Here is a 25,334-nt window from a genome sequence, read left to right on the forward strand (position 1 = left end):
ACGCCCCTTTCCTTCAATTGGGCTGATTTCCAAGACAAGATCAAGGCGCAGTTTATGCCACCTCAGTACCTCGCACGATTGAAGGACGATTGGCGCGCTCTCAAGCAAAATGATATGCCAGTTATGTCTTTCTCTAATCGTGTTTTGCAGCTAGGTACCCAATTACGCAAGTCGGATGATGAGCGCAAAGAGGCATTCCTTTACAGATTGGATGAGTATATCAAGTACGATGTCGAGGTGCTCGATCCAATCGATCTCAACAAGGCGGTAGCGATTGCTCTCGCACAGGAGATGAAGCACAACAAGGGAAAGCCTAAGGAGAACAAGACTTCCACAAGTACCTCTCAGACTTCTCAGAACGGTAAGAATGGTAAGAACGGTAACTCTTCTAACCAATCTTCCAACAGTCTCTCAGAAAAGAACTCTCAAAATGGACCTAAGGGTAAGACTAACACAATTGCTAAACCTAAGCTCACTCCATATGAAAAGGTAGCACAAGGAATTTTAGGAGGATACATCACGTCGGAAGAGCAAAGCACTTATTCTAAGGAAGGTCGTTGTTTTCATTGTCACATTAAGAGTCACATAAAAAGAACATGTCCTAAGCTTGACTCTAATGAATCTAAAGAATCCACAGAACCCACTTCCTCTGTCAATGCAATCAATGACAACACGAGTGTGCCCCAAGTTTCTCCCCACCCCCCCATGGATGAGTCTCTCATTAAATGTTATGGTCATATGACGGGACAGCGTTTTGTCATATTGTTTGACCCAGGCAGTATGCATGATGTGATCAGTCCCTCTCTTGTTGAGAGAGCCCGCCTAGAGGTTAGTCAGAAATCTCCTCTCGAGGTCTCTGGCTTCGCTCCCGATATGGACTCTCTCATCACGAAAGAGTGCCTTGATGTGTTGTTTAAAGTTCAATAAGCTGCTTTCCATAGAAAACTTTTTGTCTCTCCTCTCACAAGATGTGATATGATTTTGGGCATTCGATGGTTTCGTGAGCATAACCCTCTCATTGATTGGGCGGAAAATACGTTCACTTTCAATGCCAAAAGTGACTCTCCCATTGTCATTCGTGGAGAGCAACCTGTTCGTTCTCCCTCTCTCATTGCTAATGTGCAAGCGAAGATTGAACGGATTCAAGAGAAGGAGACTCTCTCAGTCTCTTCCTCTCCAAAGCATGACACACAGGATTTGCATGATGACATGCAGGATGATTTGAATGATAATGATGAGCATGATAATTTGGATGACACTGACAAGCATGGTGATTTGCATGCTCCATATGTGATTTCTCACAAGCATGCATGAAGATGACGTGATTGTTCACAAGGATGATGAGTTAGTTGATGCTTTTTCTAGCGAAGCTAACCTCGTTGCAGATTCAATCAATCACGAAGGATCGATCTTGGCTCTCGAGTCTAGGTCCAAAGCACCCCTTCAGGAAGAACCGATCTTGGCTCTCGAGCCTCGGTCCAAAGAACCCTCACAGGAAGTATTATGTGTTCGCATGATTAGTACGCACGCATTGTTCGAGTATTTCATCGTCATCGTTTATTGTATCAGCGTCTTTATGCAATCCCTTTTCCTAGGCATGACATATTGTACGTTGAGCACGTTTCACTCATGAATGAGCACGAATGTATGCGGATTGTTCATGAAAAGCTGAAAAGTATGTATGTAAGGAAGTCACATTCCATGTCTCTTCCTTGGCATGACACATTCGTAGAACGAGCACATGAAAGTATGAGCACCAAGCATGGGCATTTTCGTTGTGAATCGCCACAGTTGATTACTTTAGATCAAAAGAGAAAGATTCGATCTCATTGTTTGCATGTGTGTGGTGAACGGTTTGGCACTCCGTCTCTTTGCTCATCTACATTGCATGCACAGTCTTTTAGGAAGACAAGATTTTTTCCATTCACTTTACATGGAATAGGTATGTTCATGGTTTTGTGTTGGAAATGGTTTCAAGAATTTTCAGCCATGGAGATTCTTGAAGAAGAAAGAAGCATGACTCTCGACGAAGTTGAAGCATTGAAAGAGCCATAGAAAACTTTGTGTCGCTTTCGGCGCGGCCCAAAGAAGCAAGCGTTGCAGACCTTTATGAAGTTCAAGTACTGCACGACCCACACATTAGAGTGGGCCGACGAAGAGTCCCTTCAAGGATTTCGGATGCTATTGGCGATCTCCCTCGACGCCAAACAGTTCAGTACCAGTACCTCACTTTAAAAAGGAGGGGATGTCGCGTGACACATCCAACCCTATGTGTCCGTGGACAAGCTACTTCATAACAAGGGTTCCGTCAGTCCAATCACTCTAGATTAGCAAGTGTTCTGGCACTTTTGTGAGTCTGTTCGCAGACCCTGCATGCCCAGCACTTAGTGTTGATGCATATCCTCTGATTGCATACGGCATGATCATAAGCATTCCCATCAGAATCCTTCAGGGGAATTTTCCAATGTATTTGACCTATTTTTCCTATTTTTGACATTTTTCACTTATTATTTTAAGTGACTTTTGTTGGGAACTGAGTAGGGAAAATTGGGTAAGATAATATATAAGCAAACCAAGGCTAGCACTATTTGGCAAAAGAGCAAGGAGAACAAAGGCCACAGGCAACAGGTTCCCCCTCTCTCTCAGCAAGACCAACCCTTGGGCGATTTCCTCCAAGCAAGCATCCTCTAGCGTTTTCATCAACAGGTCCTCATCGCCAAGACCTCCCAGCACCTAGCGTTTTTCAGCAAGGTATCATCGCCATCAGCACCCTCACCATTAGCGTTTTCAGCAGGCTTCATTGGCACAAGTTTCCAAAACCCCTAGCGTTTTTCCACATCAGCCACATAGCCTTTTCTCGGCATTTTCAGCAGTGCAAGAGCTTCAGCAAATCAGCGATCAAAGCATCAAGAATTCAGCCATTCCGGATCAATCAAACCAGCATTTTTTTGGAGCATTTTCACGGCTGCAAATCAGCGTTTTTGTTGGCAGCAAAACAGCGTTTTTCAGCAGCAGCAGATTTCAGCCCCTGGCGTTTTTGGACAGCAGAACAAGTGTACCCGCTTTCACCCCTTGAATCGGTCTCGTCACCCCCGTCGACGACATCAACCTAGCCTAGACTTACGTCAGTCACATGCATCCACTTTGTACCAGTTTGTGCAATCAATAGTAGACCACTTTCGCCAACGAGAGTGGGGCCTTCGGAGGAGGGTTTTACAACGTCTCTGGTGTCGTATTCTCTTCTCTCTATATCTCTCAGTCTCACACACTCTCATGCACAGTGTCCATTCACTTTGTTAGTGATCATTGCATTCTGTCAATAAGAACGGAAGGCTCTCCCTTTCCTAAGAACAAAAGGAACCTTGAGCACATTACGGAGCACTCATCTTGAGGAAAGTACAACATTCATTCCGCTGCACTTTACATTGAACCACCATGGGGCTTATGTACGAGCTTACATATCGCATGGTAGAGCAAATTGAAAACATGCAAGGCTGTGTTGCAGGAAACGTGACCTCTCTTCCCAAAAACGGCGTTTCAGCGTTTCTCAGCCCAACGAACATTTCCCAGCTTTGGAAACGCTTTTGAAATGGATTCAAATGCAAGGACCTTTTTTAAATGCCACGTGGCTTAATTTTGGGGAAAATTGACTTGCATGGCTTACGTTTAACGGAGAACGACGCCGTGGCCTGAAATTGGCTTGCGTGGCCTGGGCTGTACCACATACGGGCTGAAATTGCGCTTGGCTTGGGTGATTCCACGCAAGGCAGAGAGTTTCCAAAATTGGGGAAAAGAGAGAGAGAGAGAGAGAGAGAGAGAGAGAGAGAGAGAGAGAGATGTATAAATCACCTGCCCATAGAGATATATATAAATCACCTGCCTCTTCTCATGCCCACAGAGGAGGACACATCATGCCCTTGCTCCAATTGTGCACCCCAACCTGTTTGCTTTTGTTTAAATTGTGTGCCTAGAAGTGTTATTTTTGAGCCCTGCAAGTGCCCTCTGAAACCCAAATATTTCCTCTCCCTTGGAGATGCAATACGTCATAGAGTTGCACACTGTCGATGTGTTAAGCTGACTCCTACCCCCCTTGGCTTTGCACCAAGAAACTCGCATTGGAGAAAGCCTACAAACCAGCTATTCGTAGATATCCTCTCCCTTCTTGATTGCACAAATGCAGCCATGTTTTCCTCACCTTCTTCATCAGCAATCCCCCTCTTCACGCCATTCAAGCCTAAGTCATCTCAACCTCCTGAACCGTTGTGGAAGTATGTGGCTGCGAATGCATCATTTGCGAAGGGAGGCAGCAAGAAATGGTCGTGCTCCTTTTGCAAGCTACATTTTGCTGGCTCTAATCCACATGTACGGGCTCATCTTCTTGGCATCAGAAACCAGGGGATCCAACTGTGTTGCAAGATCTCAGCCGAAGAGCAAGCAAGCTTGACTAAAGAAGACCATGATAGCGCCGCCAAGAAGCAAAAGACGACCAACGACTCATTCAACAAGAAACGAGCTACACAACCTTCTGTGGAAGGTATGTTCAAGAATGCATCTCGAGAGGAAGTAGATGAGGCAATTGGTCGATGCTTTTATGCATGTGGTTTTCCATTTGTTCTTGCAAGATCTCCTTACTTTCAAGACATGGTGAGTGCAATTGCTTCATTTGGTAAGGGATACAAGGCTCCTAACTATGAAAAGATTCGCACAACGCTCCTAGACAAGGAAAAGGGTAGAATTTGTCATCAACTGTCAGGTATAGAGTCCAGCTGGGAACATTTTGGATGCTCCATAGTCTCAGATGGGTGGACAGACGCAGCAAAGAGGCCCTTGATAAACTTTATGGTCTCGAGTGCAGGAGGTATGGTCTTCAAGAGGTCTATTGATACTTCAGGCAGCTCGAAGACACGAGACTTTATAGCTGCTGCACTTCTGGCCGTAATTAGAGAGGTAGGTGAGCAAAATGTTGTGCAGGTAATTACTGACAGTGCTGCCAATTGCAAGCTTGCTGGACACCTAGTGGAGGAAGTATTTCAACACATATTTTGGACGCCATGTGCCACTCACTACTTGAATCTTTTGCTGAAGGACTTGGCTCTTATAGGGTGGATGGACAAAGCTATCAATGAAGGGAAGGAGGTCCAGCAAGTCATCTCCAACCACGATGCAACCAGGGCTATGTTTAGTAAGTTTTCTAAGTTGAAGCTTGTAAGGCCTGCTGACACTCAATTCGCTTCAAACTTCATGATGTTGCATCGGTTGGTGAGGGTAAAGAGCCCCTTGAAGCAGCTAGTCACTAGTGAGGAGTGGGATCAGTGGAAGAAACAAAATGAGCAAGCTGATACCATTCAGAAACGGGTGCTATCAGGTGACTTTTGGGTTAATGTAGATAAATATGTCAAGGTTTTGTGGCCGGTCATGGCAATGCTTCGTGTGGTTGACAGGGATGAACCCATCATGGGTGTGGTGTATGAGGCCATTGATCAGATGCTAGAGCAAATCAAGGAGATTTTGAAAGAAGACGCAGATGGGGCCACCATGTAGGAGATTCATGAGCTTGCACAAGAGCTCTGGGACATGCTTCATTCTCCTCTTCATGCCACAGCCTTTCTTCTGAACCCATTATTATTTTCAAAGAAGCCATACAAAGATAAGGAGGTCATGAAAGGGTGGAGAAAGACATTGGATAGGGTGGGCAGGGATGAGGCAGAGAAGACAACGTTAAAGGCTCAATTGTCAGACTACATCGGGCTTCAAGGAGAATTTGAAGACACCTCAGCTTTTGGTGACATGCAAAAGCTTTCTCCTATTGCATGGTGGGAGAACTATGGCACAGGAGCTCTAAATTTGCAAAGGCTTGCAATTCGTGTCTTGTCTCAAGTTTCAAGCGCTTCAGCATGCGAAAGGAATTGGTCCACTTATGGCTTCATACATTCTTTGAAGCGTAACCGCTAGGGCACAGCAAGGCAGATGATTTGGTCTATGTACACAGCAATCTAAGGCTCATTTCACGCAAACAACCTTCTTATTCTTCACGTCCAAGCAAGGCATGGGATGTATTGGATGGGGATTTATTGGATGGTTTTTTTGAGGATGATGATATGTTCCCATTGTAACTGTTGTGTCATCAGTTAATTGATTAATCACTAGTGTCCACTTTGTCCTACTAGCCTCTAAAGTTTGGGTGTTGTAAGTTGTTGCTTTCTATTTGTTCAAAGACTCAGCCATGCTGGTCTTCAAAGTGGTAAGTCTCAATAATTTACATTTCATTGAGAAATTTGCATTTTAGATAGTAGAGACTCATTCTACCCCCGACGTTTCCTTGGGTTTGGTGTTGCCGTTTCCTCACGTTTCTATCTAGTGACGTTTCCAAGTAGGAAACGTTTCCTGCAACAAAGATGCAAGGCATTGATGCTGCAAGGATAAGAGAGATTAGGGATGTATGCATTGCAAGATGGAATATGTTGCACATACCATTACATGTTGTTGGATACATGTTGCATCCTATATGGCAAGGAAGAGGGCAAGAAAGTGATGGCGAGGTGCATGAAGGATGGATGACATTCTTGGACAGGTACACAAAGGGTGATTTGACCTTGCAAGGCACCCTAATTGATGAGTTTTGACATTTATGACGCTGAAAGCAAGTCATTTGCTCATCCAATTCAAATAGGATTCAAGAGGGAGTGAAATGGTGGGAAACTTTTGGGGCTTGCACACCCGCTTTGCAAGCTCTTGCTTTGAGGTTGCTTTCTCAAGGGACATGTGTCTCTCCATGTGAGAAATTGGAGCACCTTCTCTCTCATTCATACCAAGAGAAGAAATAGGCTACTCCCATCTCATACAGAGAAGCTTGTGTACACACACGAACTTGAGGCTCATATCCAAAATCAAAGAGCGCGGCTATGAGAGAATGGAGGTCACATTGGAAATGCTCAATAAGGAAAAAGATGAGGACCGCTTGCTTGCCTTGCAAGAGATTCAGGAGGCCATTGCAGAGAGTACTACAGATGCGATAGAGCCTATTCCCACTGCTAGTACTAGTCAAATTGGAGCATCATGCTCAGTTGGTGGTGATGCGGATGAGGATGAGGACCAGGACGACGACGAGGATGATGCTGCTTATGACGATGAGGATGTGAGCTATGGTGAGAGTTAGAGCTCACTGCGCATGGCCACCTGCTTATGGACCATGGTTTTGGGCATTTACTTATGCCGTATGGTGTTCTCTGTTGACTCTACAGTTTAGATTCTAGCCTCAAGTCTCTACTTATGTTTTGGATTCAGCCTTCAGGAGACTACACTCCTGAATGTTTTTTGGCCTGCTTCTACAGTCCTCACTCCTTTTTGTTTGGAGGTTACTTTATTACTTAGAGGCACCATCTCTCCACTCTTTATTCTCTGTCGACATGCCTGATTGACACACGGTCATTAATGGTTGGAATTTGGTGTACCCACTAGTGAGTCGTGACGGTATCGTCACCAGTATCACGTATGCAGATTGAGCAACAAGCCAGTCTCCAAATTCTAATTTCTAAAGTTTCTATGGTTGTTTGTGTATAAAGTTTTAAACATGGTGCCAGGTGATGTAGTATGTAGCTATCTGAAAGACTGACGTATGGAATTTTCGGAAGTCTGATCCGTACTTATTTTGTACTTCCATACTCGTGTGCGTCCGACGTGTGATTGACGTATGGAAAAACTATGCCGCATGTTTTGTTTCATGGTATCAAAGCCGGCTTGGCTGCAGGAAGGACCGTATTCTTCTCGTATGTGTGTTTGCAAGTGAAAATTGACACTCTTTTGCTAATTTTACACAAAAATCAGATTCCGAAACTATCCGAACTGGCCAAAGCTCGATATTGTCTTCTCGTTATTGTGGTATATTGTCTTCTCGTTATTGTGATCCGTTCTAGATCACAAAGAAGATAAGTGTGGTTTCTTATAAACTGGACATGCCTCCACGCATTGTTGTTCATCTCGTGTTCTGTTGCTAAATTGGCTTTATCTAACAGAAAAATAATTCTAAATGAATTATTGAATTTATAAGTGAGAGGGTTTTCTCGATTGGAACACCAAGAAAAATAATTCTATATGAATTATTGGAATTTTAAGTGAGAGGGTTTTTCTCACTGGAGACATCCGAGTACAAAGTATTCCTAGTGCGTCATTCAAAGTAATGACGAGAGCACTGTATCTGTAAGGCCACCAGGAACAGGTACTTCTGATGCGTCACATCGAATGGGTGACAGGGAGCATCAGGAAGAAGTATTCGACCATCCGGGAATGGACACCTCTGATGCGTCATAGGATGGGTGACATAGAGCATCGCGAAGGAGATTGTACCGTAAGTTCGGTAGGAAAGGACTACGTGATGGGTATTCCTTATGTGTCACAAGGTGGGTTACGGGTGCATCGGAAAGGGAATATCCATAGTTTGGAGAAAATTCTGAACTGTGTTGGTATTGTGCACAAGGAAAAGCAAGCACTTGAATGAAGATGGGTTCAGAGGAAACTTTGAGGAAAAACAAATGCTTTTTGAGAAAGCGGGATTGCTTTTCGGGAAAGCAGATGCTTTCCCGCGAGGAAGCCTATGTCTGCATTGCAATTGTGCATGTATTGCATCCAGGGAAGCCTGGGAAGTGCTGTGAAAGCATTGTTCTTAACTTATAAGGTTGTATTGAGTTTTTGGGCAGATTCGGACTATTTTTAAAATACGCCGGCCGCCCACTTAATAAGTGCGCAGCCATCTGATAAATAAGGCAACAGATCAGCCAGCGTTTTCTCTCTCTCTTTTTTTGGCAGAACAGTGCGGGGAAAAAAAAACGGCCGCGATCTCTACGCGAGCAGTTGTTCGTGTCGTGGCCAGGAGCTATAAAAGCATCATAGGCCCTCACTCAGAGGAGGAGGACCAGTTTTCGCAAGGAGCAGATGTTGCTGCAAATTTCAACCGCAAAGAAGACGTTTGCCCGTGATGCCCATGGCTGCCCCAAGAGTACCCGATGTCGCCAGGACCCAATGCGTGAGTTCCCTCGCGAAGAAGTGCCTACAGAGCGTCTTTCCATCACGACGCTGCTGTTTTTCTCTGTTTTCAGCCCATAAACGTCGTAGACGGGGCTGATTTACGAGAAGGAACCCAAAAACACACCTCTTTTGTGTGTAGGATTGGAAGAGAGGATTTTCTATGTAGAGATCTCTTCTGGGGAATTGCTTTTCGAGAACCGAGTTGCGTTTCGAGCGTCGAGACTTTGAAGGTAACGATTTTCATGTTATGATCTCTGAGTATTTGATTGTAGGTGTACTTCCTCTTCGTGAGGGAGTAGGAGCAGAGGAAGGCATGAGCCTCTGCAGGAGAAAAGCGCTCTGAGGAACTAGAGCCAGATCAGCCCAAGGGTTTCGTACCCGAGTTTTGGGAAGTAGATCCATGGATCCAAGAGAGGTAGACTCTCGAGATGTGATATGGAAGTTGAGATTCCCAAGACAGGACTTCGTGTCCAAGAAAGCAGAGTTATTCTGCAGGAAGAGGACTCTAGAGCATAGTTACCCGGAACGCGGAACGGGAACGGCGACGGGATCCCCGCGGAACGGGGGAACGGCTAGGGGTCCGGAACGGGAACGGCGCGGAACGGGAGGTATAAAAAACACCCAAATAGTGCATTTTTTAGCTCCTTGTGTTTAAATACAAGGAGTATTAGAGTGCTTTGACTCTAATACTCACAAAAAACTCGTTTTGAAGACCATTCAACCTTGCTATGACTAGATGATGAGAGAGAGAGAGAGAGAGAGAGTGAAGAGGGAGAGAGTGAGAGGGAGAGGGAGAGATTTGAGAGAGTGGGAGGGAGAGGAAGAGAGCTTGAAGGCTTGAAGCCTTGAGCCTTGAGAGAGTGAGTCTTGAGAGAGAGAGATCTTGAGAGTGTGAGAGGGAGAGAGCTTGAGCCTTGAGGATTAGCTTGTGGAGAGAAAGGGGGAGGGGGGTGCATTTTATGAGTCCTTGAGGCCTTGCACACTTCAAACAGAAGCCCAAACATTTACTTCAATTTTTTCAATTTTTGCCACATTTGTTTGTAGCCGTTGGCCGTTCCAGGGGCATTCCGGAACGTTTCGGAACGGCCGTTCCGGTTTGCACTGGCCACCCGAAACGTCAGACGTTCCGGGACGTTTCGGAACGTTCGGGAAGGGAACTGCCCCCCGGAACGCCGGAACGGAGGCTGGGGGCGTTCCCCGGTAACTCTGCTCTAGAGAAGAGAGTCGGAAAAGAGTTGCAAGGATGCCATGCCTTGAGTTTGGAAGGTGAGATCCAGAGGCAAGAATCTTGATTCTCGAGGATTTGGAATAAGGAACGGAAGTTCCTTGGAATAGGGTTTTGCCCTAGGAATCGGAAGCTGAGGCTTCCAGGAACCATCAAGTCTTATTCTAGAACGAACGTGAGAATACGTTCGGTTCAAGTGCTTGTATAGACCTCCTCAGTAATAAAGATACTATTACAGGGGGGGACTAGCCCATCTTCTGGTCCCCAGCTTCTGGTCCCCAGCTTCTGGTCCCCAATACTGTCTGTCTGTATGTCTATCTGTCTATCTATCTATCTATGTATATATATATGTATGTATATATGTAAGCCTAGATTCACCCTTGAAGGAAAGTGCAAGGTATAGACCCATGGTACTCACCCACAAGACGATATAACCATCAGCTCCATCATGCATAGTATTGACTAAATACCACGACAACCCCACTAACGTCGTCAGTGCCCAATAGTGGGTGTAGAACTAGGTACTAACATATGCTCCCCAACACAACACACACCACACGCGCACACACATGAGCATACATCAACACAAAGTTCAGCGTACTGAGTTTCTGTCATGACTCCGGAGATAAAGGGCAGACTTAGCCATAATGAAGCCTAGCACTAACAGAAGCATGAAATCGAAAAAATCAGCACAAATGAGGTAGTTGACAGGGCATCCGCACCACAAAAGATAGAAAGAATTAGCACAATATCAACTGGTCGTAACTCGGACGAAAACTGAGTATCCTCGGGCTTCAGTATTAAGTGATAAATTCTATTTATCCGAGTATATTCTATATTGCTATGTGCTCCCGTTTGTGACATGTTCCATGTGAGCCGTCTGGAAAAACGGTTGAGGCAAGATGACTTGGTAATTCCTCCAGAGCAAGTCCCAAACTTAGCAGACACCACTCGTTATATTCCACTTGAACCCGAATCGGTTCTCCATCAATGGGTCCACAAGACTCCAAGGTCTTTGTACCTCGAATATTTGATCAAGTGGAAGCATCGTCTTGAGTCCCAAGCTATTTAGGAGTCAGTTAGATCGCTAAGGAATCACTTCCCTGATTTTAAAACGGAGGATATTGCTCAGGACAGCAATTAAAAATAAGAGGGGAAGTGTTACGTCCCCAAACATCAGGATGGGCGCCTGCAGTTATGGCTGGCCAGTGTACACATGGCCCTTTGGTTATGAAGTCCTATAAATAGGACTTGAGCCTCATTTGTGAGACATCTTGTGCGATCACCACACTTGGACTCCTGGCCCTTGGCAGCTTTGTCCGCACACCCGTATTGGTGTGGGCTCGGTGGTATGGGACACTGGCCCTTGTGGCAGAGGCTAGCCCACATGGCTGCAGGCCCCCACGCTCGAGGGTGAGCTCGTAATGGCTCTATGGCTGGGAGGTGACCCTGATGTATGTTCACTATGTGTGTCTTGGTGTGAGTTTGGCTTGGGTCATATCATGGCCCATGGGTGCAAGATTGGATCCAACAAGGGACTAACACCCATTCTACCAAGATCCGGACTTCAAAGAGAGAAATCATATAACTACGTGCAAATACTATCTGAAACCTTGCCAGGTCCTTGGCGCATGCGGTTGTGTCGCGATTGAACTCCACCATTGCATCGGATTATCTTTAAGAAATCCCACTCCTCCAAAAATTTTGGATTCTGTATAATTTCCCAAAGCATAGAAGTTGTCGAATTGTTGTAGGATTTGCAATGCTTTATTCCGATCTTTCACCCGAAAAAAGTAAAAAATTTGACTATCGTGCTGCCATCCTTAAAATCTTCGGTTGGTTATGCACGTATCTCGAGTACGAATATCCATACGGGTTCGTATCCATCCTTTAAATCTTTCGGTTGGTTAGGCACGTATCCCAAGTACGGGTATCCATACGAGCTCCAAGTCGGGACACGAAGATTCTTTAATGAAATTTCGTGTAAACTTTGGAAGCGTCAACTTGCTTCCTTTGCTCTTTGGTAAGACGGGTATGCTTTCACAAAAGCACACGACTCAAGCTCTGATACCACTTTAACAGGGACAAGCACCACATGCCAACAGAAAAGAACAGACTAAACAACTTTAAGCACTTCAAATAACAATTGAACTGAGAGAGATGCACGACACACAAGACAGGGAGTGGCAGAATTTCACCCCAATAGAGCAATGGCCCCAACCGTTGGCGCCCCTTTCGGTATTTCTTTATATTGCTTCAACTCAAGACAAGCCGGTACTCCACGCTCTGCACCTTCACCTCGAAGCATGCCAAAGGATGTGCCCATGGCACATATTTAGAGGCCCTTGGCCTACGAAAAACAAATACATGAAAAAAGCATCTGGTCTCCCACAAGCAGCCAATGCAATTTCAAGGAATTTCGTACAACCTGCCATGTTATCACACCAACGTGAAGTGCGGAATTCTGTACAATCTCCCACATGGCACTACATGGCAAAACGCGGGCGTCCGTACAGTTGCCACGTCATCATGCTCCACGCCAAGAAGTATTGTGTGTATGTATGTGTGCGTAGGTTTTGCTTTACTTTAGTATCTTTAGGGTCCCTTGGGCCCCATCGGACGAGGTCCCATAAGTTGGTCGGAACTCTTCTTTAAAAACAGGCCTCTTGACAAGACTTTGCAAGTTGGTAAAACTTCTTGTGCCGCTTCTACTACTTGTGTTGCTTCATCTTAGAGTTAAGGCTCCTCGACCAAGAATCTGCAAGTTTTCTCTGTTCTACAGTGGCTTGACACGTCAGTAATTTGTGACAACTATTTTGGCAAGATATGGAACGAGGTCGAGTTAGGGCACGACTCGTGTACAGGCTTGGGTGATGGAGACCCAAGTGAGTCGTGCTAGAGAGACGAGACAGCGACAATGTTCCATGAGAGGTGGACTATTGTTTAGAAATGGAAAGGTCTGCGTGTCGGAAATCAATAAGGTTCAACAAAGGATTTTGTTTGCATACCAAGATTGTTTTATTTTAGGAGTCGGGGATGGGTACCCTTGTTGTCTCCCAAAAACAAAGCAGGAAAAGATATATACAAATTAAATACGAAAGGGAGACGACAAGCTTCAATTGCACCCATATTCCTAGGGCAGACGCTTTTGTCACTAGTTACCCCTAGACTACGTGAGGACTCGTCTCCCCTTAACTACTCTCTTAGAGCAGAGCCCTTGAGAGACCCACATCGCTAAAATTTATGGGAGTGACAACTACCAAGTACCTCAGATCACAAGCCAGGTACTACAGGACTTGCTTCGGCCTTCCCTTTGGAGTTTCCTCTGCCAAGTAGCTTATCGCTCACCACGTTAAATTGCCCTTGAAACCCGACGGTTTTGCCAAAGGAAATGCCATACCTGCTTGGAAGGGCGTCGGCTCACAAGTGGTGTCCGTGTAAGCGATATCTCAAATGGCAAAGCATTTGACAAAATCGATCTAAATGAAGGCTGCCAAGAGCCACCATGTGTGAAGCAAATAGTTCAAAACAGCTAATCTGAGATGAGATGTGCAAGACTATAATTAGTAGCTTTAATCACGAGAGCTGGACTTCATATCTCCAAGTCATTAGTGCCTATAACATCCTTAAGCTCAGGGTAGTTTGCGAAGAAGGCAGCTCAGGAGCGTCTACCATTACGGATATGTTCCACTCCATATTGGAGTTCCCGCAGGCAGAAGAGGAGGCTAGGAACTAAGCTGGATCGAATAAATATGACTGATTGCAATACCCCCAAGACAAGCCTAATGATGGAAGAGCATTGTGAAGAGACTCATGTTGATCCAGGGATTACAAGACACAGGCTAGAGCTAACCTAGTGAGGCCTGTCGATGTGGTAATTGTAAGTTGCATCAACCTTCCTCATAGCTCAATATTATAGCTGATACTGAAGGCATATATACAAAAGAGAAAAAATCCACTTCTTTTGCATGAGGTTGCTGCCAATGAAGAGCAATGACAAACAATTCGTACCATTAAAATGTCTGCTCCTTCCTCTTCATCCATGCGTGTTTCCAGTAGGGCTTCTCTGTAGTTTCCAGGATTCATCTGATACCTATGTCATGACAACACTCACCTTAAAGCATGTCCCACCAAACAATCAAAACATAACGGCAAGATACTATACTAGTCACATTACGTCTTTTTGTCTCCAAATCGAGGATTTGACTCCAAGGCCTCTCTGAAAGGTCCATAAAAGGCACTTGCAAACCTACATAAGAAACAATAAGACCTGTTTCATGAATGACGTTACTAGTAGGACACACACAAACTTGAATGAAGAAGAGCCAACTAACTTGGCTGTGTAAGCCATGATGGATACATCTTGAAACCCTTCAGCATCAAGAGCCCTTCTGATTGCACCTACTCTCCCATCCATCATATCACTTGGGCTAACAACATCTGCCCCAGCTCTAGCCTACACCAAACCCTTAAAGGATTGAAAAGGCACTCAACAATAGTATGCAGAAAACAATGTCATCATGTAGACAACATCATGCCATCAAGTAAAAGGTCAATACAAAACCTGGGCAACCGCTTGCTTGCATAATTGGTGGACAGTCTCATCATTCATGATAACCCCTGGAAAGAGAAGCTCAAAAAGCATTGGTGATCAAACAAAATAAAACCTGAAAAACGGCCAGATAACTATGCACTACTATCAAAACCCTGGTGTGTAACTAGAACTTAACTATAAAACCAATACCTCAATTCAAAGGGAAGAAAAAGCTTTAAAAGTAATGCACCCCAAGCAAGGACAGAAACAAGACAACATTAATTAAATGTCTTTTGAGGGTTAAGTGTCGTGACCTTTTTAACCCTCAAAAGAATGAGGCACGGCATTACTAAAGAGAAATCATCAAGAACTCCATTAAGAATCAAAAGAAAATGTAAGACAGCAAACGGCTTGCATTGAACAAGAAAGATAAGCAATTCAACCAATAAGAATTTTTTAAGTGCCCTAGGAAATCCAGGCACAAACAAAAGAAATCTTTTGCGAAACAATGGAAAACCCCCCTAGCATCATTGAGCCCTTACCATCTGATCTCACGATTCCATCATGCCCATCTGATGAGTAAGGATCCAGTGCCACATCTGTATAAATCACCTGCAAAGACAGGAAACAAACTTCCTTAATTATTAGGTGCAAATCAGATCAAGCTCTTTAACCTAATAGAGACCCACCCCACCCCACCCCTCTCTCTCTCTCTCTCTCTCTCTCTCTCTCTCTCTCTCTCTCTCTCTCTCTCTCTCTCTCTCTCTCTCTCTCTCTCTCTCTCTCTCTCTCTCTCTCTCTCTCTCTCACACACACACACACACACACAAAGCAAGGCTCGAGGAAGCAAACCAAGTCAGGAAATTTGTCCTTCAATAGTCGGATGGATCTAGGTACTATTCCATTGGGATTAAAAGCTTCATCCCCGGTGGCTGACTAGAGTTTTGTTCAAAAAAATTGTGAGACAGTTCTGTACAGATGATAAAACTTGCATTAGATAAAGTGCAAGTATGATAAGAGAAATTACCTTCAGTGCATCCGGAACTTTCGGAAACAAGACAACACTATTGACACCCACATCCCTGGCTTTGTAGACCTGAAGTAATGTCATAACATATGTCAGTTTGAGTGTAAACTAAGAGCATACTTGCACATGAACACTTAAATTTCATACAGTTTAGACTCTAGGGGATGAGACACAAGGTAAAATCAAAATGTAAGATCTGAAGACCTCATCAATAAGACCATGCCGCCACCCTAGGCGAGAACATCCAGGCATGGCTCCGATTGGAGTGTTTTCTTCACCTACAGTCATTGACCAAAATCCAGATAATTTGGACAAGCATTTCTTTACAAATGCCCAAAATAAGAAATCTCTGTTTGTGATACCTTCATGTATGAACAGGGGAAGTATGAAATTGGCAGGAGTAACAATGGTTTCTTGGCAAGCAGCACGTAAGGCCACAGATTTTCTGTTTCTTCGGGGACGTTTCATCAAATTCTGAGCAAAATGCATTCAAACCCAGTGAAAAAGGCATCAAATTTCAGAACAGAATAAGCAAAAAACAATTCATTCTATGGCACAGATCCACATGCCTGCTCGAAATGTCAAAACACAACCCAAATCGCACATCACATCATATTATTAAAGTTCATTTGCTAGGCACTTTCACAAAAACTCCTGTCACACCAACTGAAAAATAACTACTATTTGACTTCCTTTCCTATGTTATTTTCATTAACACAATGACTTAGATTGACAATCACAAATGCTGCCATAAATGGCCATGAACAAGATCTGTACCTGCTTCGACAGAGGAGGAATAATCTAAGCATTCAGGTGAAGCTAACTAAAAGAGATGGAATTTTTTGGAGTTGAAGTTTTTTCCTCTGCTCGAAGGAGCTCGGCTTGGATCAAGTCTTTGAACCAATTCTAGGTGGGAACTGGGCAGGTCATGTCTCTATCATGCGTGTGCACAACAGTGCAAGCGATGAACTCAAGCAGTCATCGCTCGGCTTGGATCAAGTCTTTGAACCAATTCATCGCAAGACTGAGTAGTCCCATCAGCTTCTTATTTTTGAACAAGAAGAAGCATCCTAATAATTTGAAAATTTTGGTTTTTCTCTCTTATGCAGATAACAATGTTACTGCAAAGAATGCAATAGATAGAAAGAAAAAACCAACTCAAACTAAACTGAAACGCAGTTGCTAGAGGAAACTCGTATTGCCGAGCTGCAAAGGGTAAACCAGAGGTGGTTGACAAACGCGATAGTACCTGGGGGGTTATCACAGGAGTGCCTGGTGGGGGGTCGCCGGAAACAGGGGGTGGCGGAGCAGGGGGGTAGTTCCCTGCCACAACAGCAGCTTCGCATTCTTCCACAGAAAGCTTTCGGGCGGTCTCTGTGGCGATGGATGCCCTGATTTTCAAGGGCGAGGCGCGTTGAGAGGCGCAAGAGGAGGAACAAGGGCGGACAGCTGGGGAGGATGATCTTAGAAGTTGGGTGCCCCCCAGCGCTTGTGAAGATGCCAATGACGATGCTGCAGAAGCAAATGCAGGAGGGGCCATCGCCGCTGTGCGTGTATGACTTTCTCTCAGAGGAAATCCTTTCCAAATGGATTAGGCAATGGTCACGCGAGGCTTAGTTATCAGATATTTGAACAAATAACTGAGCCTCATTACTTCGTTAGCGTAGAAGGCAAAATCGCAATGCTGCCCTCGCGTTAACCCACGTGGCTGCTCTACCCACTATTTTTACAAGCTCGCTAGTTTTAGATGGCTGAGAGAGAGAGAGAGAGAGAGAGAGAGAGAGAGAGAGAGAGAGAATTTGCACGCGCTTTTTTATCGGATTGAGGGCAGCGCTCACAACTTCTGTTCGATGCGAAACAAGGGTCCCTCTCCAGTTGCAATCATCTACGGGTGCATCTTGAAGGCACCTGGCTCTCCGCAAGATGTTGATATGGGTCAAAATAAACATTTACTATTATATTGTTAGTCAGAGGCTATTGAAAAAAGATGTCGTGACCACATCAACGTGCTTGGCACTGTCTTAGTCGATATGTATGCAAAGTGGGGGCCTCTCTCCAAATGCAATCACCTATGCGTGCATCTTGAAGGCATTTGGCTCTACACAAGATGTTGATATCGGCACAAAAATTCAATCAAAGTCTGTTGAAAAAAGATGTTGTGCTTGGCATTGTCTTGGTCAATTTGTATGCCAAGTGGGGTGCGCTTGAGAAAGCAGGGCAAGGAATGCCGTCTATTTTCTATAGACGCGAAGCAAGGGCCTCTCAATCATCTATACGTGCATCTTGCAATCATCTACGGGTGCATCTTGAAGGCATCTGCCTCTCCGCAAGATGCTGATATGGGCCAAAAACATTTACTATTACATTGTTAGTCATAGGCTGTTGAAAAAAGATGTTGTGGCCATATCAGCGTGCTTGGCACTATCTTAGTTGATATGTATGCAAAGCGAGGGCCTCTCTCTGAATGCAATCACCTATGTGTGCATCTTGAAGGCATATGGTTGTACGCAAGATGCTGATATGCTGATATGTTGAATAAAGATTTTGTGCTTGGCATTGTCTTTGTCAATTTGTATGCCAAGTGGGGTGCAAAAAGCAGGGCAAGGAATGCCATCTGTTTTCAGCAGACGCGAAACAAGGGCCTCTCTCTGGCTGCAATCACTTATGCATGCATCTTGAAGGCATGTCGCTCTAGGCAAGATGTTGATATGGGCAGAAAAATTCACAATTATATGTTAGTCAGAGGCTCTTGGAAAAAGATGTCGTGCTTGGCACTGCCTTGGTTGATATGTATGCCAAATGTGGTGCACTACAGGATATACCCAACATGGCTGTGGCAATAATGAAGTAATCCGATTTTTCACCAGATGCAAAAGAAGGGCCCTTTTTCATGGCTAGGATGTTTTCATGAGATATGCACAACATGGCTGTGGCAACAAAGCATTGAGATGTTTTTAGCACATGCAAAGAAAAGGCCTTCCTTCAAATGCGATCACCTATGCAATTAGGGGCTATTGTTGGTCTGTTGCAGAAACATTTTGTGCTTGGCAATGTGGCAAGCTTGATGAGTCCAAAACACTACTTGAGAACATGGACTATGGTGGTAGCAGGTTATGCACATGAAGGACGAGATTGATTTGTTCTAAATTGTCTTGAGTAGATGCAATGTGAGGGTGTTTCGCTAAATGCAGTGACGTATGTTTGCACATTGAAAGCTTGTGCCACAAGCAAAGTTATTGATAGGGGGAAGCAGATTCATAATGAGATTCTAAGGCGGGGGTTTTTGAAAATCCATATCATGTTGGGTGGGGTGGTGTGCTCTGGACATGTAAATCTGAAACGTTGTCTCTTGGAACAGGTTGATTGTAGGATGCATGTTATCGCTGTGGCAAGGAAACACTACTGCTTTTATTGGTCGATGCGAAGGGAAGAGCTCTCTTCAAATTCAAATCACCTATGCTTGCACCTTTCAACCTTGTGGCCTTACTTACGCAAGATGTCAACATGGGTGATAGAATTTACAACGAGATTGCCAGTCAAGGTCTGTTGGAGAAAGATGGGATGCTTAGTAGTGCTTTATTTTATATGTATGCCAAATGTGGTGTCGTCATGGAAACATGAAAAACTCTTGATTGGCATCCTCTCCGTAATATCACTTGGAGCGTGTTGATGCGGGATATTGGATGCAAAGGGAAGGTCTCCCTCGAGAAAGCACTAGGCTTACGCAAGATCTTTAATTGGGGCTAAAAATCTATGATGAGATGCTAGTCAACGGCTATTGAAGAAACATGTTGTGCTTGGCAATGCTATATGTATGTCAAATGTGGTTCCCTTATAAAAGCACATAAATTTCTTGATAAGCAAGGAAACTTTGTGCTGCTTTCATTGGTGGATGCAACGAAGGGAAGATAAATTTCTTGATGAGCAAGGAAACTTTGTGCTACTCTCATTGGTGGATGCGACGAAGGGAAGAGCTCTCTCCAAATGCAAATCACCTATGCTTGCACCTTTCAACCTTGTGGCCTTACTTACACAAGACATCAACATGGGTGTGTTAGACAAGGGGAACTAGAACGTAGGAGTCCACCACCCAACCACCCACTATATAGCATAGCCCCTGTCCCTTTGCCCTAGTTGGACTCCCTTTCCACACTGCTTAGCCCGGCCCTGCCCTTGTCTAGTCCGGCCTTGCCGGTGTCCTGACATTACTCCCCCCTTAAGAAGAGTTTTCGTCCTCGAAAACAAAAGTGGGAAACTTCTTCTTAAGAACACTAATGTTTTCCCAAGTGGCACCTTCCTCCGATCGGTCTTTCCACTTGATTAAGGCTTGTTGACGTACATGATGACGTGTACGCAACTCTCGTGATAATCGAGAACACGTTCAGGTTCATCGGTAAGGTAGGAGGTTCAATGAAATCTACCAAAATCTGTTGGTCAATGACATTGTCGTCCCCATCTAACCGCTTACGTAAACGGCTTACATGAAACACCGCATGAATACCAGAATGTGAAGGTAACAATAATTTGTAGGCACGATCACCTACTCGCTTGAGTATTTTAAAAGGCCCACAATATCGGGGAGATAATTTAGGTGTTGGCCCAGTTTTAAGACTTTCTGAATGTTCTGGTGTTAAAGAATATGATGTTAAAGAATATGTCCATTGTGGTATGGGCGGCTGGACACTGACTATACTATGTTGTAAATATACTTTGGATAATAGTTCAAAAAGAGAAGAAGAGAAGAGCAGCTCGTTGAATGGCTACTGCAGGGTAACGATTGTGTGTGTGTGGTCTTCTTTCCTACCTTCTCCATCACCTGCACACTCTACAAAGTGGTATCAGAGCTCAGTTTGAGGAGCTACAGTCAATACACAGGTTTCCGTAGCTCTGGAAAACAACAAAAAAAGAGAGGTTTTTTGGTCATAACTCCCTCACCCGAACTCAGAATACAGTGATCCAGGAGTCTATCTTTATGTTTTTGGGCGTTCCGGACGCATTGGCATACTCAGATTTGCCAAAATCTGCAATTTTCTGCAACAAACAGCCAACTCACACAAGCATAGGAGATGTCTAGTTTTGCACTCGGCAGTAGATTTACAGGTTACATATGAAGAATCAGCATTTACACAGGTTTTGGAGAGCGACATAGAGCTTTTGCATCATGATATTGTGTTATCGAAGATTATGTTTGGTTGTTGTGGGTCCGTTATGGACAGCCGCCTATGTAAGAAAGGTTGTGGGAAGAAGTTGAGGCGGTTATATTGTCAGATTGAGTACTTTGTGGTTATGTATGGATATGCGGTCAATGTATTTTGGAAAACTGCAGCCTTTGTGAGGGTCGAGTGAGGTTTTTTGAAGCCTTGCCTTGGGAGCTTTGGTACCTTGGCAAGGTGGATTAGGTACTAGAGCGAACCCCCGACTAGCCCCGCGAAAGACCTCATATGTCGTTTATGACTATGGGAAGAAGGTGGATGTATGGATATGTGGTACAGGACAGCGTATGGATTGCATTTGCATACAGGTCCATGTGGACATTGTTTTAGAGTATTTATGCATAGTACTGAGTCAGTCTGTGGCAAAGTGAGTCAGTGGATTTTCCCTTGGCAGTAAGAGATTTTCTGTCAGTGTTTATGAGCACTTTGGTTGAGATTGTCACTTGAGATATTGTCCAAATACAAACGAAACTCTGCCAAAATTTTATCAAAATCCTTTGGAAGAAATTGAGAGAGTGAAGATGGCAGAAAGTTCAACTCAAGTCACACAGATTGTTGGAGAGAAGCTGACCAGAGAGAACTACAGCATATGGTCTTACAGGATGGAGAACTTTATCATAAGCAAAGGTTTATGGGATTATGTTACAGATGAACAAGAGTGTCCCGAGGTTGGTTTGGAACCAAATAGAGAGAATGTTGAAGCACATAAAACATGGCAAGCAGGAGTAGAAGCTTACAAGAAGTGGATCGAGAATTCAAGGAAAGTGATGCATTGGATTTCACTATGCATTAGTGACTTCTTTATACCACATGTGAAGAAGGCTCAATCTCCAAAGGAAGCATGGGAGATACTAGCAAGAATGAACAACTCCAATACAAAACCACGAAAAGTTCACTTGAAGCAAAGGTTACATTGTGTATGGCGAGGAAATAGATCCATATCAGATTATGTGACAGAGATAAAGCAAATACAGGAAGATCTTGCGAGCATTAATGTTGAAGTTCCAGATGATGACTTAGTTTCAGTGACATTGAATGGTTTCGGACCGGAATACAAGTCATTGGATACATCTATATCTGTTCGAGGACACATGCCTGATTTTGAAGAGTTAGTAAACCTTTGTTTGCAAGAAGAGGTGAAGTTAGGCAAGTCAGGTCCTTCTACATCAAATAACAATTCCAGAGATCAGGTTTTTTACTCTAGAGGTCGTGGAAACAATAGAGGTGGAAGAGGAAACTATGGTCGTGGAAACAATGCTGGAAGAGGTCAATGGCAAAACCAACAAAGTCAAATTTACAACGATTATAGCCAAAGAGGCAGGGGGAGAGCCCGAACTCGTGGACGTGGAGGTGGACGATTTGTACATCCTCAAAGAGATGGATATTGTAACAGATGTGGCATTTATGGTCACTTTGAAAGAGAATGTTACACAAGGCTAAATCAAAATCGTGATCGTGGTGGAAGAGGCCGAGCTTATGGCAGACATGGAGGAAACTTTGCTAGATACAATCCTCATGATCAAAATATATATGACAATAGGTCGAGTGGACATTTATTTCCTATGGAGCATGTTGTTGGAAGCATGGTGGAACCACATCATACAGATGATTGGTATTTAGATAGTGGTGCCACAAATCATATGACATATCATGGTGAATGGTTTGACAGAAAAGAGAAATTAGAAGAGGATGAGTTTGTCGCTACAGGTGATGATACTATGCATCGGATTACACATGTTGGTTCAGTTCCATTGCTAGAAAAAGACGGGACATACAACACATTGGGAGATGTTCTATATGTACCTTCGATCACAAAGAATTTTGCATCAATTGGACAAATGACAGATCAAGGGTTGCAAGTCCGTTTTAATCGTTATGGCTGCTTCATAGAGGAGTTTCACAAAGGCAGACCAGGCAAGATATTGGCACGTGGAAGAAAGAAAGGTCGCTTGTTCTCATTGGAAGCTGGAGATCCATGTTTACACAGTGGTATGTATGCAAACAAATCAGTCACTCAAGATGATTGGGCAGAGTCATGGCATAAGAGGATTGGTCATGTCAATTTTAGAAGATTAAAGCATATGCAATTAAATCAAATTGTACGTGGATTACCAAAGTTTGGCAGATTGAATTTTGATCATGTTTGTGAAGCTTGTCAATTTGGAAAGCAATCTCGTTTACCATTTCCAAAGAGGGTGAGAATTAGCCAAAGTCCTTTGGAAATTGTTCATTCAGATATTTGGGGACCTTGTGATCATGCTACGCCAAATGGTTGTCGATATTTTATCACATTTACGGATGATTACAGCAGAATGACATGGGTCTACTTTCTAAAGGCAAAGTCAGAGGCATTTGAAGTATTTTTGGAGTTCAAAGTTATGGTTGAGAAAGAGAATGGTTGTCAAATTAAATGCCTACGTACAGATGGAGGGGGAGAGTACATGTCACACAGTTTTGATGATTACTTACGTGAACAAGGCATAAGAAGACAGATTACTTGCAGATACACACCACAACAAAATGGAGTTGTTGAGAGAAAGAATAGAGTCATAGCAGAGATTGCAAGAGCCATAATGAATGAGATGAATATGCCATTAACATATTGGGCTGAAGCAGTTCATACAGTAGTACACATTATGAATCGAACACCAACAGCTGCCATTCATGAAATTTCACCTTATGAGAGACTTTATGGGATCAAGCCAACAGTTTCTTACATGAAAGTTTTTGGATGTGTTTGCTATGTTCATGTGCCAAATGAAGCAAGAAAGAAGATGGAGCCAAAGGCAGTGAAGTGTATATTCTTGGGCTACCCAGTTGAAAAGAAAGGTTACAAGTGCTATGATCCTACGACAAGACAAGTTTATGTCAGTAGAGATGTCAAATTTTGTGAGCATGAACCATGGTATAAACCAAAGCCAGTGATGATAGAAGATGAGTATGAAAAGCAAGAGAATGTGTGTCATGTTGTTGATAAGCCAGGACCATCAATAAGAACTATTTCAGGACCACATATGGCAGAGGAGAGTACAGGAAGTGTCAACCCATGGAACGGTCGTTTGCGAGATACGAAGCAAGACGAGAAAGGCAAGAAGAAAGTGGTTGAAGAGAGTTCTGGAGATGAAAGCCTCGATGAAGAGCATGGTTTACCACATTTGAGGACACCTGGCAGTAAGCATATTGAGAAATATGTACCCCCATATGCAAGAGTTGAAGAGAAGAGTGCACCACAGTTGAGAAGATCAGAGAGGGTGCGTTATCCAGTTGATAGATTGACATACAACGGTTACATGCGTACACATTATGCATACATGGTTTCACGTGTGCAACATAAAGAGCTTTCACGTGTGCAACATAAAGAGCCTACATGTTTTCAAGAGGCAATTGGAAAATCAGAATGGGAGTCAGCTATGGATGATGAGATGGATGCTCTTGTGAAGAATGACACTTGGGATTTGGTTCGCTTGCCAAGTGGAAAGAAAGCAATTGGTTCAAAATGGGTATACAAAGTCAAGTGCAAGTCAGATGGTAGTGTGGAAAGATACAAAGCGAGGCTTGTTGCTAAAGGTTATGCACAAACAAAAGGTCTTGATTATGATGAGACATTTAGTCCAGTTGCAAAGATGACAACAGTCAGATTGGTGATAGCAATGGCAAGTATGTTCGGTTGGAAGTTACGGCAAATGGATGTGGATAATGCATTCTTGAATGGTGACTTGGAAGAAGAAGCTTATATGATACAGCCAGAGGGTTATCAACATCCAGAGTTTCCATATTATGTGTGTAAGTTGAAGAAAGCATTGTATGGTTTAAAGCAAGCATCTAGAGCTTGGTGTGAAAAGATAACCAGATTCTTGAAGAAGATTGGATTTAAACAATCTACTGCTGATCACTCATTATTTTTGAAGCATGTTGATGGAGAGATCGTCGTTATTGTTATCTATGTTGATGATTTGATTCTCACTGGAAGTCATGCTGAGCAAATTTTGCATGTCAAGAAGAGTTTGTTGAGAGAATTCAACATGAAGGACCTTGGTGAGTTGAGATATTTCTTGGGAATTGAAATTGTCAATACTTTATAAGGAATTTGGATGATACAAAGACAATACGCGTTGGATATGCTTGAGAAGTATGGAATGACAGCGTGCAAACCGGTTGATACACCTCTTGATCAAAATGTGAAGTTGTTTGATGATGGACATTACATTGAGGATGTCACTATGTATCGCAAGATGTTTGGAAGCCTTATTTACTTGATAATAACAAGGCCATATTTGAGATATGCAGTGGGTGTTGTGAGTCAATTCATGTAAA

General features: G+C 43.7%; 1 protein-coding gene and 1 pseudogene across 1 annotated transcript in view; one reads left to right on the forward strand and one right to left on the reverse strand.

The window, feature by feature from the left end:
- Positions 1-17,400, reverse strand: part of HEMB1 (Aldolase superfamily protein) — a 32,673-nt gene extending 15,273 nt beyond the window's left edge. Inside the window, exons 1-10 of the mRNA XM_086503104.1 lie at positions 17,057-17,400; positions 16,170-16,281; positions 16,012-16,085; positions 15,808-15,876; positions 15,633-15,716; positions 15,323-15,392; positions 14,811-14,866; positions 14,581-14,702; positions 14,424-14,495; positions 14,258-14,339 (exon numbers count right to left, since the gene is read on the reverse strand). Coding sequence (XP_086359230.1) covers positions 14,258-14,339; positions 14,424-14,495; positions 14,581-14,702; positions 14,811-14,866; positions 15,323-15,392; positions 15,633-15,716; positions 15,808-15,876; positions 16,012-16,085; positions 16,170-16,281; positions 17,057-17,347 — 1,032 coding nt within the window. The 5' untranslated portion in view covers positions 17,348-17,400. The remainder of the gene's footprint in view (positions 1-14,257; positions 14,340-14,423; positions 14,496-14,580; positions 14,703-14,810; positions 14,867-15,322; positions 15,393-15,632; positions 15,717-15,807; positions 15,877-16,011; positions 16,086-16,169; positions 16,282-17,056) is intronic.
- On the forward strand, positions 4,457-6,292 carry LOC147421979 (uncharacterized; annotated as a pseudogene).
- Positions 17,401-25,334: the final 7,934 nt, after the last annotated feature.

This window comes from Adiantum capillus-veneris, chromosome 27, assembly GCF_014529385.1.
Source record: "Adiantum capillus-veneris isolate H3 chromosome 27, ASM1452938v2, whole genome shotgun sequence".
In the NCBI taxonomy this organism is placed as follows: domain Eukaryota; kingdom Viridiplantae; phylum Streptophyta; class Polypodiopsida; order Polypodiales; family Pteridaceae; genus Adiantum; species Adiantum capillus-veneris.